The following is a 13,420-nucleotide window of genomic DNA, read 5'->3' on the forward strand; positions in this document are numbered from 1 at the left end:
AGGATGGTAGCCCACAAGAACAGTACAGTGGTGGAATCCAGTCAGAAAAAGAGGTGAAGAGCAGCAAGATGAACAAGGGAAGATGAGGCAGGGGAGAGATGAGAGGCAGATAAGAACTGCAGAGAAGTGATACAGTAAGACAGGTAGAATTCTATAACAGACTACCAGTGGTCATGGACCCAAATCCAAAAGTAGAGAAATTTACAATCTTTTACTACCAACAGTAGAAAAAATCACTAGAAATTTGTTTCCTGCTGCCTTTACTCCTGACCAAAGGAGGAATGATGCAGAACTCTCTGTTAGATATCTGGCTTAGACAGCACAGATCTATGCAACACATCTGAAGGCTCATCTTGGCATTAAGCAGTCACAGAAAGGCAGTGATCTCAAATGATAAAATCTCTACTGGAAAATGATTCACAGAAACTCATTTATAGAAGTATTAAAATGATATGCAACCTCAAGCAGTCAAAACTACATAACGCTATCTAGGTGACTAAGAAACAGCATAATCTAGTCTTGAGTTCCTGCACAATGCAATTCACACAACGTATTTGAATTTTCCTCTAGGAATAAAAAAATTACTGTATATATATTACACTAAGATTCCTCATATTGTTGTTAAATCACTGCTGTCACTGTAAAAATGTGTATTCCTAATTTGTAAAACAGAACACCATCAACTACTGAGTTATAACTGTTATTAGAATGACTGTTATTAGAGTCCATCCAGTATGTTGAAGATTTCACCTTTATTCAACTCCAGTTCCCTATGTAAATTCTCTGTAGCTAGCTGGAGTCCTATCACATACCCCTTGGGGTTGAGGCAGTGATGGAGCAAGGACAGGAGGAGTTAGGTTACGTAGACTACATTGATTTGGCATTCTGGTGGTTCTCACTGGCTCTTTGGTGAGTCACCCCTCTACAGAAATGTGGAAGATACCTTTGTTGGAGACACTGTGGCGAGGCAAGCTTCTCATTCAGTTTTTCAAAGCATGCTCTTTCTTACAGAAACTTACCTACATAAGCTTGATCACTCCAATTTTTCCAGTATCCAGTACTGACAATGTGTATCATGTTTAGACAGGATAAAGCCAAAGAACAGAGCAAAAGTTACTTACTTTCATACTGTTAGTATCATCAGTATAGCTTTCTGTTTTAATAACTCAAATAATCTTCCTAGAATGTTATTTCTTCTGCCATCACCAGGCTAACATCACCCTGAAAGGAGCGAAGCCAAAAGCCTTGAATCTGCAAGTCATCTCTCTTCTGACTTGATATTGTAAATTCATTGCAGAATGGTTGTAGCTAGAAAGGATGTGTGAAGAACATCTAGCCCAACACCCTGCCTTGAGCAGGGCCACCTGGAGCCAATTGCTTAGGACCAAGTCCAGAAAGCTTTTTTTCCCCTCCCTCAGATGCTTTCCATTTCTAACTACGTAATGCTACAATGTGATAGAAAAGCACAGTGATAATACTAAGGCAGTGAAGTCTTTGGCTGCAGCAAATGAGGACAAGCCCAAATGTGCAGCCGTGGACACAGAAATGAAGGAAGAAAGCTGCTTACCATCAGAAGGCCTCAGGTATACAGGGATCTCCAGAAAGATACCCTTGCCTCCACTGCCAACACTTAAATGAGGTCTGGGAATGGGTGGATCCTGGCTCCAGCCCTTCCAGTCATTCAGCTGTGCTGCACTGCATACACTTGAGAGCCCCTTGGTTGGCCTTGCTTTCCCACCAGGTGCTCAATCACTGGTTCAGGCCATGACTTAACATTTATGCTACAAAATAGAAGACTACGGCAGTACTCCTCGTCAACAGTACTGTCTTCTCAGAAGGAAAAAAATAAAAAGCTGCTCTGTGGTTTGTTTTTTCTTTTTTTCACAGGAAGACCCTGCCGAATTCCATACTAGATGGAGCTGGTCACTAAGCCACCAAACCAAAGAGTGCTGCCTTATAGAAACACAGTCTCCAGACACGATGCACTGCAATTCTCTTTTTTTCACTACTGTTGTCGTACCCACTCCTCACCAAGAATTGCCTGCTCCTGGGTTAGTTCCTGAAAGCGCTCACGCATACTCTCCAGCTCCACAACAAGGCGACGCTCAGATTCTTCTTTCAGATTCAAGGCTTCCTCCAGTGCAGCTTTTTCTGCAACATAGCCTTCAATAATGCCTAAAATGCCAAGTAAGAATGAATACAGAGCAGCAGACAAACTCATCTATTGCAAAAATATAACCTAAAAACACAAGCAGTTTAATGCAAACAATAAAATCATAGAAAAAGGAGGAATTTCAAGGTTACTTAAACTTATACTGTAGCTACTTTTTTGAAGCATTCTGAGGAACAAAGTTATGTTTTCCAATATGTTTTAGGAGGCTACCATGTCAAAAGATTGCCTCAAAAGAAGTGGAACGTATACGGGGCTTGTTAAACCTTGATGGTTTGTAATAACCTCAGAACATGGGACAGCCTAACACATCCTCTGCTGGGCTCAGAGGATAAAAGAAACAGATTTTTTCCATAAAGTAAGAGCAAGTACTATATTCAGATTGTTCCTGACCAATCCAGCGGCCTTCTGTGATGGTGTGATGAGCTGAGCGATGCAGTCAATACACTGGAAAGAACAGAAGCCATCCAGAGGGACCTGGACAGGTTGGAGAAGTGGGCCCACGTGAACCTAATGAGGCTCAACAAGGCCAAGTGCAAGGTGTTGCACTTGGGCCAGGGCAATCACAGGTGTTTATACAGACTGGGCAAAGAACCCTTTGAGAGCAGCCCTGCAGAGGACTTGGGCATTCTGGTAGGGAGAAGCTGGACATGAGCCAGCAGTGTGCGCTTGCAGCCCAGAAGGCCAACTGTGTGCTGGGCTGCATTAAAAAAGGGTTGACCAGCAGGGAGAGGGAGGTGATTGTCCAGGCCTGGGACCCCCAGCACAGGGAGGATGTGGAGCTCTTGGAGTGGGTCCAGAGGAGGCCACTAAGATGATCAGAAGGCTGGAACACCTCTCCTATGAGGAGAGGTTGAGGTAACTGGGCTTGTTTAACTTGGAAAAGAGAAGGCTCCCAGAGACCTCATTGTGGCCTTCCAATATTTGAAAAGAGCATATAAACAGGAAGGGGAATGGCTGTTTATGAGGGTAGATAGTGATAGGACAAGGGGGAATCGTTTTAAACTAAAATGGGGGCGGTTTAGTTTAGGTATTAAAAGGAAGTTTTTCACACAGAGGGTGGTGACACACTGGAACAGGTTGCCCAAATTGATGCCCCATCCCTGGAGGCATTCAAGGCCAGGCTGGATGTGGCTCTGGGCAGCCTGGTCTGGTGGCTGGTGACTCTGCACATAGCAGAGAGTTGAAACTAGATGTCCATTATGGTCCTTTTCAACCCAGGCCATTCTATGATTCTATGAAGAGAAAGCGGATACCAAGATTAGGGAAAGAAGCTCAACCTGAAGGACTTAAATCCCAGAACATGGAAGCCAAAGGTTCCCTTGCAAACACGTAAAGAATACAGGCCAAATCAGTATACCTCCAATGATGATATGCTGTCTATGATAACACTGAGATCAACAACCTCAGCCTTCCTGCTTCTTTTAGAATCTCTTTATGCCTGTACTACTCTCAAGTATTGCTTTAATTCATGATGAACCCTTCCAGGATCAGACATGTGGGCTGGTTTATAATGGGATTATTTTCTTTTCAATAATCCAAGCTCCAACGTTTAGACATGCAGACATGCAAATTTCTGTTTTTAAAATCATTGTGCTTTTTACACACAGACAGTGGTGTAATTATAGTACTATCACACCTGTCCCAGGGAAATGTAATTCTGATTCAGAGGATTAAGGATTAAGTACTAGATTTGCAAGAAATGACCCATGCTTCAAGTAACTGAATTATTTGAAATGTAAAAAAAAAAAAAGTATTACAGACAGGCAAATCAAGAACAACAAAAAGCACAAAAAGATACCACAGATACTTGAAAGAATCAGTTATAAGCTGAATTTTTTTTCATTTTTTTCTTACCCTCTGCTTTATGAAGCTCTAGTGCTAGCTGATTCTTGGCCTCGCTTTCCTCAGTGAGGCACTCCATTAGTTCTTGATGCTGACTAACCACTTGGGCAGTCTCCTGATTTCGACGGGTGAATTCTTCTTCAAATTGTGCATGGATTTCATGTGTTTTTTCCAGCTAAAAATAAACAGTTTTCCTTAGGATTAGATTGTGGATGGAGATACATTGTATAAATAACTACAGGTACTTAAATCCAGATCCTTCTCTTAGTGCATATGTGTTATCAAAAATTATGGTCCAGGTTTTGAAGTTTCTTGGTAGTATCAGCCTTTCTTTGCCCAAGACATTTTAGACAAGAAGACACTGAGGCCCTGGAGCATAGTCAGAGAAGGGTGATGAGACAAACACAAATCATACGAGGAGTGCCTTAGGGAACTGGGATTGTTCAATCTGGAGGAGTCTCAGGAGAGACCTTATTGCCCTTTGCAACTGAAAGGAGTTTGTGGTGAGGTGACTAAAGCTGCAGCACAGAAGGTTCAGGTTGGGTATCAGGAAGAACAACAACTCTGAAAAAGTGGTCAGGCAAAAGAGCAGGCTGCTCAGTGAGGTGGTTGAGTCACCATCTCTGGAGGTGTTCAAGAAATGTGTAGACGTGGTGCTATGTGGACAACACTGGTGGTAGGTGGACGGTTGGACTAGATCTTACAGGTCTTTTCCAACCTTAATGATTCTATGATACTTTGCTCTACGTATTCCTAACAGATTTTCACATGGGACAGAATTTTCTTTAATTTGTTTATTAATGTTGAAGAACTGATGTCATTTTTCTTATTTATGAGAGTTTTTATCATACTTAATTTTGTTCTCCAGAAGTTAGCAAGCACACCTAAAATTCTAGTTTAAATTTTCTTAAGGTAACTGACTTACTTCCTTCACACAGGATTTGTTGTGAAAGGGAAAAAAAAAACCAACAAACAACTGTTAAGCCTCAGTTATAAGAATTATTCAAATAAAAGACAAATTATCTACTGCAAGAAGCAGGAGATGCACATGCCTTGCATTACTTATTATTTGACTGAAGATACAGCATATTTTTCCTCATGGTAGCCAGTCCTACAGGGTGCTAACATATACAAGCCTCAAGTCAGAGTTCACATTTATAGGGTAATTATGCTTCTATACAGATGGAGATGTTATCTTACTTGTTTAGTTGATTCTGTAACCAGTTCCAGAAGTCTTTCCACCGTAGTGCGCAAGCGATGACAAATTTTCAGTATCATTTCTTCATTTTCATACGCCATCTCAGGCTTTGCAAAAACACTTTCACATAAGTATTGGCTCAACTCATACTGCTCTTCAGACACTGGAGACAGCTGGCTGTGTTCTGTGAGAGTTTCATCAAGCAGTTCATCTACTGAAAACAAGCAAACTACTTAAATGCACAGAAAAATGACACAGAATTGGTCACTCAGATAACAACTGACATCAGACAGCAACACTGCTTAGTCCTGAAGATATATTACAAGGTGAAAAACTTGTTAATGCTGTGTTATTTGATGTTTACATATCAATACAGTCTTTTGCAATGCAAAACTTTTGGAAATATGCTTGTACATGAGGAACTGAAGTTCTGTATCCATCAAGCTCAACTTTCCTGGTCTACTTCCCACCCAGCCTTATCAAGCCACAGGTTAGTATTTTTACTACTAGAAGTTAAGATACACTGGTATACTACCTTAAGTGTGGAAAAACTTGGAAACATAAAAACACTGCAACAGGAGATTCAGAGCTTCCCCCATGTAATATCAAATGAAAAACCATTATTCAAGGATACCAAATGACTGTTTGCAGTTATGTAAACTTGCACTCACCTTTTTCTATGTGATTCTTTTCTTTAGCTTTGAATGTCTGCATGAATCCTAATTCTTCCATTATAATGTGACTTTCCATAGAATCTGAAGAAGCCATACTGCTATCAAGGCAAAGACCAATCTTGCTACAGATGAGATCTTCAACAGCAATTGTGGCCTTCACCAGCTCCATAAGCCATTTCAAAAGACACTGGTATGAGTCCTGCATTTTCTTCCTAGAACAGAACCACAGGAAACATTGCAAAGCTTGAGTGAGCTTAGAGCCTTCAAACGTACTGAAAACCTGACAGTCTAAAACAGAAATCTTGCCATTGTTTAACAACTGTCAGTAAAGAAGATTCAGATATTTCACAAAAAACAAACAAAAACCCAACAAAAACTCAAAAACAAAGAAAATAACAAAAAAAACAATACACAGACGCAGGCTCAGCAAAATTAATTCTGTTTTCTCTGTATTTATGGAAGCACCAGCAGGGGAGAACACATTTGTTATTATAGTACCTGTAACATCAAAATAAATAGCGGTGTCCAGGCAGAGTAGACAAAAAGTTAAACATATGGAGATGTCTTAATGTGAAGAAAACATTGATACTACTTCTGAGTCATGTGATACTGAACAATTTCAGCTACAGCTGCTCATGGAAGTTTGAACAAATAGCAGAAATATCCAAGTCAGGCATAGAACATCCAAGAACAAGTAGTCTGTCATACTTTAGTATCCTACAGGAAGCCAAACAATGGGATGGAAGATTCACTATGCCCTGGCACAGCAGAACTAAACAGTAAGCCAGTTCTTTGTTTATTTGTTTAAAACAAACATGGAAAAGGAGTTCTTCTGGAAAATTATTCAACGTGTCAGCCTTTCTCTGATCCACATATTCAAACAACAAACTGATCTAGATTGCACTGAAAAGTTCCTAGGATAAAGAAAGATTCCCTAGCTTTTGCCAGGATTGGTGAAACCAAAACCCTAAATTCTCCATTAGACTAGAAAGGTATGTGGGGTGAGGGAGGCAGAAAAACAAGAAACCACAACACGCTCTCCATGTCAGATAGATTAGCAAAGCCAATACTAGCATCTTACTCTGTTATTTTGAGCTGGCTTAATTTTTTTATTATACAATAATGAGAATAAATAAATGACAACCACTAAGCAGTACATAACACAAGATGGACAAACCTTTCAGCTTTGGACTGCTCAATATCAGATCTCAACATGGCTACCAAATTCCCTCCTTCTTGGTTCTCTCTGTCTCGTCGCTCTATGAGTGTCTCCAGTTCACAGTTGGTCTCCTGTATTTCACAATTTAAAGATTCTACTTTCTTCTCCAGCTGTGGAAAATAGACAAAGATGATCACTTTGCACTATGAAATTCACTCTTACCCACTGTTAGTTTCTGTATATTCACATACTTATCACCTCTGCGATGCAAACTTGCTTCCAAAAGCACTAGAAATAAAGGACAGCAGAAAGACTAAAACTGGATTTTTTCTTTCCATTCTCCATACAGACATACATCAGCTGTCTCATTTGCACTCAGACTCAGCATACAGAAGCGATGCAAAAGCTTAAAAAACAGTTTGTCATACTACAGTTTACTTCTGTTGTTCACACCTTAAAAATGCAAAGCCGTGACCAAGGCACAGATTATGGCACTAGCACACAGACTTGAATAGCAGCCTGACAGACTAGGATTATTCTCAGGCACTTCTCTTCTTTCCTTTACAAGCTGTGTATGAAAAAGACTTTCCTAGAAAACGCCTTTTCTCCTTACACTTCTCTTCATGCTGCACCTTTATTTCATTAAAAGAGTAATTAATTATCAACACAAATACACCCATCTATCCTTGACTCTCAAATTATGCTGCCAAAACCAGTACCATTATGTTACAAACTTTGTCTCAAAAGCAAGCCAACAAATTAGTCAAGATACATATTTAGGAAAAGACTGTAATGATAGATAACCATTCCACTCCCCTGACAGTTTTGTGGGGGTTTGTTTGTTTGTTTTTTGTTTTTCTTTAAACCTCTCATGAAATCCTGCACTAACAGCAGGAAAACAGGAACACATGCCTTTCAGGTGAAAATCATAATGTTACTCCTACCACTTCCCAGTTTTCCTACTAGCCATAAAAGCTTAATAAAACATTCCAATATACCAAATTTACATGTTGATCAGAGCCTTCTGAAATGCAAGTGGAAACAAAAAATATTAATATCTTCTACTTTTAGAACCCAAAGCTATTATTTTTGATTATTCAAATCTTACAAGTTCCCTAATTAAGACAAACAATTTTCCATGCTCGTCCTCCATATCTTAAGATCTCTGGGTAATCTAAATTACAGCCAAGAGACTTGCTTTACAGGAGGCATACAATTTTGTTTTGTTTAGCAAACAAATCATAGAATCATAGTATCACCAAGGTTGGAAAAGACCTAAAAGATTATCCAGTCCAACCGTTTCCCTATTACCAATAGCTCCCAATATTGTCTTTGCCACTTCTGGAGCCATGTTTCCCATTAACCGATCCTACATACACCCAAATTATAGGTCTGTTGGTCTGTCAAAAGATAGGAAAAACAATGCCATAAGTACAGATAGCATCAGTACATGGAAAACACTCAACCATCTCTTAAAATAGGGCAGTTTTCAAGCAACTTTCCAGATTTAATTTCCCTGTAGCAGTTGTGGCACTCAAGCCAGGAAACCATCATACGAAGAGTCCATTATACACTGCACCTTGAAAACTAGCAAGCACCAGAATTACACAAACAGTCCTTGTATATATACCTTGAGACAGATGAAAGCACTGCATTAAAATACATTTGCAAAAGGACAGCTGAAATCTAAGTTCAAAATATTTTCCACACACCTGGATAATTCTTGCTGCATTTTCCTGTAGCTGTGCTGATAAGGTCTCCTTCTCCTTTAGGCAAGCAGCTTCTGCCTTCTCCCTTTCCTGAATTAACATCTGCTCCTGGTTACGTATTAATGCTGTTTTTTCAGCTTCAAATTCATCCTGCAAAAGTAACATATAATCTGAATTACAGAAAGAGAGGGAAGAGAAAAAAACAAAAATATCTCCCTGTAAGTTACATATAGTTTGAATTACACAATGAAAGAAGAGATAAACAGCACCTCCCTTCACAAACATACTTACCTGTTTCTTTTTTCTTTTAACTATGCTCAGTTTTTCTCAGTTTAACTTACACAGTTTACACCCCTGATCAACAAAGCCATGCCAAAACTATGTTTTAAAAATAGTCAAATAGTTAAATGAGTTTCCTTAATGTGCTTGCTAAGATCCTTGTAATTTCAAACTATACAGACCATTAAAAGAAACAGAAAACAGATGGACAGAGGCAACTGCAAGTAAGCAATATGGATAACACAGACTTCCACACAGGAAGTGATTTATAAGAACAAACTGAAAATGGCTAAATCACCTAATAGATATTAAATTGGACCTCATTTACCTCAGAGAAACATGTCTGCTCTATACGTGTCCCACTGCTGCACCAGCAAATAAGGGAGGCGAAATAAGGCCCTAGGATTCCATCATCAAGAGGCTAAAAGGAACCCTGGGACACTCATTACTGGGAATGAGAAGTAGTGCCTACTGTATTAAAAAAACCCAACAACATAGCATCATAGAATCACAGAATGGCTTATGCTGGAAGGGACCTCAGGGATTATCAAGTTCCAAATCCCCTGCCACAGACAGGGCTGCCAGCTGCTAGATCAAGTAGTAAATCAGATTGCCCAGGCTCCCATCCAACCTGGCCTTAAATGTCTGAAGGGATGGAGGCATCCACAACCTCTGTGGGTGAACTGTTAGTCATGATTCTGTGGTCTGTTATCAGTATTCCACATCACAGCATCATGCAGCTCCAGTCTCAGAAGAAGTGAACGAACGACGATTCTCAGAAGACTTTGCTATATTTCTTTTCTGTCTCCCAGGGAGAGGGAAAAATAAAACTGTTTGTAAGTCACAAGACCATCTCTTTGCTCCCTGGCAGATCAGAATAAGAACTTTGGTTTTCAGAAATTCTCTCATGTATTCAATTTATTAGCTTCAACACCGATTAACTTGTATTTTCACTACTATAATTAATAAATTAAGTTTGTTTTTCTCCTCAGATTGTTGCCACTGATTTTTGTTTTTCCTTTTCCCTTTTGTTCCCTTTTCAGGCCAGTAGGCTTGTCAGCCTGTTGTCCCCCTGTCATGGACATAGATTTAGAAATAAAACTGTGACATTGTCCAGCACCTCACCACTCTCTCAGTAATGAACTTCTAATATAAATCCCCCCTCCTTTAGTTTAAAGCCATTCTCCTGATTGTGTCACTGTCTACCCATGTGTAAAGTTCACTTCCCTCATGCTTCTAAACTCCCTTGAAATACCGGAAGGCCACAATCAGGTCTGCCCACAGTCTTCTCTTCTGCAGGCTGAACAAGCCCAGTTCCCTCACCCTTTCTTCATAGAAGAAGTGCTCCACCCTTCTGATCATCTTCGTGGCCCTCTTCTGAACCTCTTCAAAAAGCTCCACGTCTTTCCTCTGAGGGCTCCAGACTTAGATGCAGCACCCCTGGGGACTCACAAGGGGGATAATCACCTCCCTTGCCCTGCTGGCCACCCCTCTTTTGATGGAACTCAGGATATCATTGGCCTTCCAGGCTGCAAGCACACACTGCTTGCTCATATTCACTTTTTCAAATGACAAATTAAACTGATCTAGATCCAGAATCCCTAAATCCTTCCAAGCAGGACTACTCTCAAGGAGTCCTCCCAGTTTTTATACAAATCTGGGATTACCTCAACCCAAGTGCAAAGCCTTGCACTTTGCTTTGCTGAACCTCATTATATGTACATGTCCACTTGTGAGTTTATCAAGGTCTTCCTGGATGGCATCCCTCTCTTTCGCTGTATCAACTGCACTGCTTAGCCTGCTGTCATCAGCAAACTTGTTGAGGGTACACTCAATCACATGCAAGTTGATCTATGAAGACCAATACATTCCAGGGTGAAAGATGCTTCCCATGTTGTTTGGTTAAGTGAAGAAAACAGATTTTTCATCAAGGGATAAAATAAGACTTCAGAGCATGAAGCAAAACACAAGTAGTCATTTATACTGCCTCGACTCCTTTGTGGAAGATGCTGAGAAGAGTAAGTTTTTCATCATCACCTCCTAAGCTGATGACTGTATACTGCTTGATGACACCATGAGGACTGTCATCACAGGCAAGACCAAAAAGCAACACTGGCATTTGGAAAGAACAATACAAATTTCACCTGGAATCAACAAGACAGAGCAAGGCAGAAGAGCCATGCCCATCCATGATTCCAGACTCAAACAGCAGAGTGCCTAGTTATTAGCAAGAAAGAAATGAACAGGCTCAAAGCAGTGTGAGGATTCCTTTAACCAGAACAGCTGTTTGTCAAAGTCACTGAAGCAGTCTGCCCATTCTTCTCAAATGCAGTGTATCCACTAAAGGCATGTCAGATTATACAAAGGAACTCCGAATAACTATAAGTACCAGATTTCCATCAGATCTTTAATCAGTTTCTGCTTAGCAGAAAAAAATCAAAGAAACTCACACAATTCTTCATTTTCAGAAAAATAAGCCACTAGTACATACTTTTAAGTTCATTTTAATTAAACTCTACCTACCTTCAGTTGTGCAATTTGCTGTTCAAGGAGTATTTCTGACTGACACTTAAGCAGCTCAATCTCTTCCTGGAACTGAATCTGCTGCTTCATTTTTACTGCCTCAAACTGGGACAGAAGAGCTGTCCTCACAGTTTCAACTTCAGAGGCTGATGCAGAAGCATACATCTGCAGAAAGGAAGTAATATAAAATGTTTTAACCACAGTGTTATAATTAGGTAGAAGAAAAAAAACTGAACTAAAAACAATAGGAGAATTTTCACCATAAGTTGTCAGAGGGACATACAGAACTGCTACCCATATTCACACTGACTATGAAAAAGCAAATTTATAAAAATATGTAAGAAGCAATGAGAAGAAATTAGATACCAAACAGTTCCTATATTCACAAGACTGCCAAGTAAGACTAACATTACTCCCTACTTGTTTGATTTCCAACAGATATATGACTAAGGGGAAAGGAAAATAAATAAATAAATAAAAATCAAAGGGATCTTATTTTGGCCTTCCAGTACTTGAATGAAAACTACAAAGCTGGAGAAGGACTCTGTCAGGGAGTGTAGGGATAGAACAAGGGGTGACGTCTAAAACTAAAAGCAAATAGATCTAAATTAGATGTTAGGAAGAAATCCTTTACTCAGAGGATGGTGGCATCCTGGCACAAGCTACCCAGAGCAGCTGTGGGTATCCCATCCCTGGCAGAGTTCAAAAAAAGCTAAATGGGTCTCTGGGCATCTACCTCCCTGTGGTGGGAGATGTCCCTGTCCACAGCAGGGGTTGGGACTGGATGGGTTTTTAAGGTCCCTCCAACACAAGCTATTGTGTAATTCTAAGAAGAAAAAACAAGGAATGAAAATGAGGAGGAAAAAAAAAAAAAAAAGAAAAAAAAAAAAGGAGGGAAAGAAACACAAAAAGAGCATCTCTTATTAAGACAGGATTTCTCCATATTTGTAATAGGATTAATCATTAGCTGGCTGTCTAATGGTATTATCTCATGAGTAACTGCACTTCAAACAAGGAAATCCACCAAAAATATCAGAGAAGGCCCCTTGCACATCTCTCCTACTACAGTCTCTAAGAGTTACTCTAAGAATAGAGAGAAATCCTGCTTCTAGGATTGAGAGCCTAAAACATTAATAATGAAAAGTATTTCCCACTTAATAACAAAACTTATTTCCCAGGCAGACTTTTCTTCCAAAAGAGAATGTGTAATTCACTGTGGCCAACTGGGAACTGATACCAGCTCTAAGGCCTGGCAGTCCCTAGGAACACAATGAAAACTGGTCTCCTCAAAGCAACACTTTTCTGTACAAAGTAATACAAAAGTGCTGCAGGCATTAGGGAGATATTTAGCATACTATATCATTCACAAATTAGTACCTGAAAAAGCATTACAACATGTATTGTTTGGTTGCAATTGGATAACATTAGTTTATGACTACTTCTAATATAACATTGGATAACATTGTTTGTGACTACTACTAATATGCAAGCATAATAGAAAAGTGAATATCTTGATCATTCGCAGCTCCTTGCATCAACACTCAAAAATGTCTTCCTCCATTCAATACTTAAAAATAAATTTGTTTATCATTTAATTTATCCTTCATTATGAGCTTATATGCCTTATAGCCTTCATTAAACTTACATGTAAGCATTTCCAGGAAGAAAAAGAAATAGTAGACCCCTAAGGGCAACACAGAAGGTTTTAAAATCTTATTGAGAAAACACATTTGAAAAAGTATTACCGACTATAATTTCACTAAGAAATGTACAATAGTAAAGTTATTCACCATTAAAAGCTTAAAGTGAGCATCTACTTTCCACAAATAGTTAGCAACCTGAATTATTACCTATTAAAATGAG

At 39.5% G+C, this 13,420-nt stretch overlaps 1 protein-coding gene across 44 annotated transcripts in view; it reads right to left on the reverse strand.

The window, feature by feature from the left end:
- PCNT (pericentrin) overlaps positions 1 to 13,420 on the reverse strand; it is an 83,795-nt gene that overhangs the window by 35,748 nt on the left and 34,627 nt on the right. For 30 of the 44 annotated variants that reach the window (XM_085553762.1, XM_085553761.1, XM_085553755.1 and 27 more), the window contains 7 exons: positions 11,558 to 11,722; positions 8,759 to 8,905; positions 7,065 to 7,216; positions 5,885 to 6,099; positions 5,216 to 5,427; positions 4,028 to 4,190; positions 2,032 to 2,175 (listed from right to left, as the gene is read on the reverse strand). In XM_085553762.1, the coding sequence (XP_085409888.1) occupies positions 2,032 to 2,175; positions 4,028 to 4,190; positions 5,216 to 5,427; positions 5,885 to 6,099; positions 7,065 to 7,216; positions 8,759 to 8,905; positions 11,558 to 11,722 (1,198 nt within the window). Of the gene's footprint in view, positions 1 to 2,031; positions 2,176 to 3,270; positions 3,406 to 4,027; positions 4,191 to 5,215; positions 5,428 to 5,884; positions 6,100 to 7,064; positions 7,217 to 8,758; positions 8,906 to 11,557; positions 11,723 to 13,420 lie in introns of those variants that run through there. The other 14 variants (XM_085553763.1, XM_085553756.1, XM_085553754.1 and 11 more) reach the window with 4 other exon arrangements.

The sequence above is a fragment of the Coturnix japonica genome, chromosome 7, assembly GCF_054131305.1.
Source record: "Coturnix japonica strain WE chromosome 7, WE-NBRP24, whole genome shotgun sequence".
Classification (NCBI taxonomy): domain Eukaryota; kingdom Metazoa; phylum Chordata; class Aves; order Galliformes; family Phasianidae; genus Coturnix; species Coturnix japonica.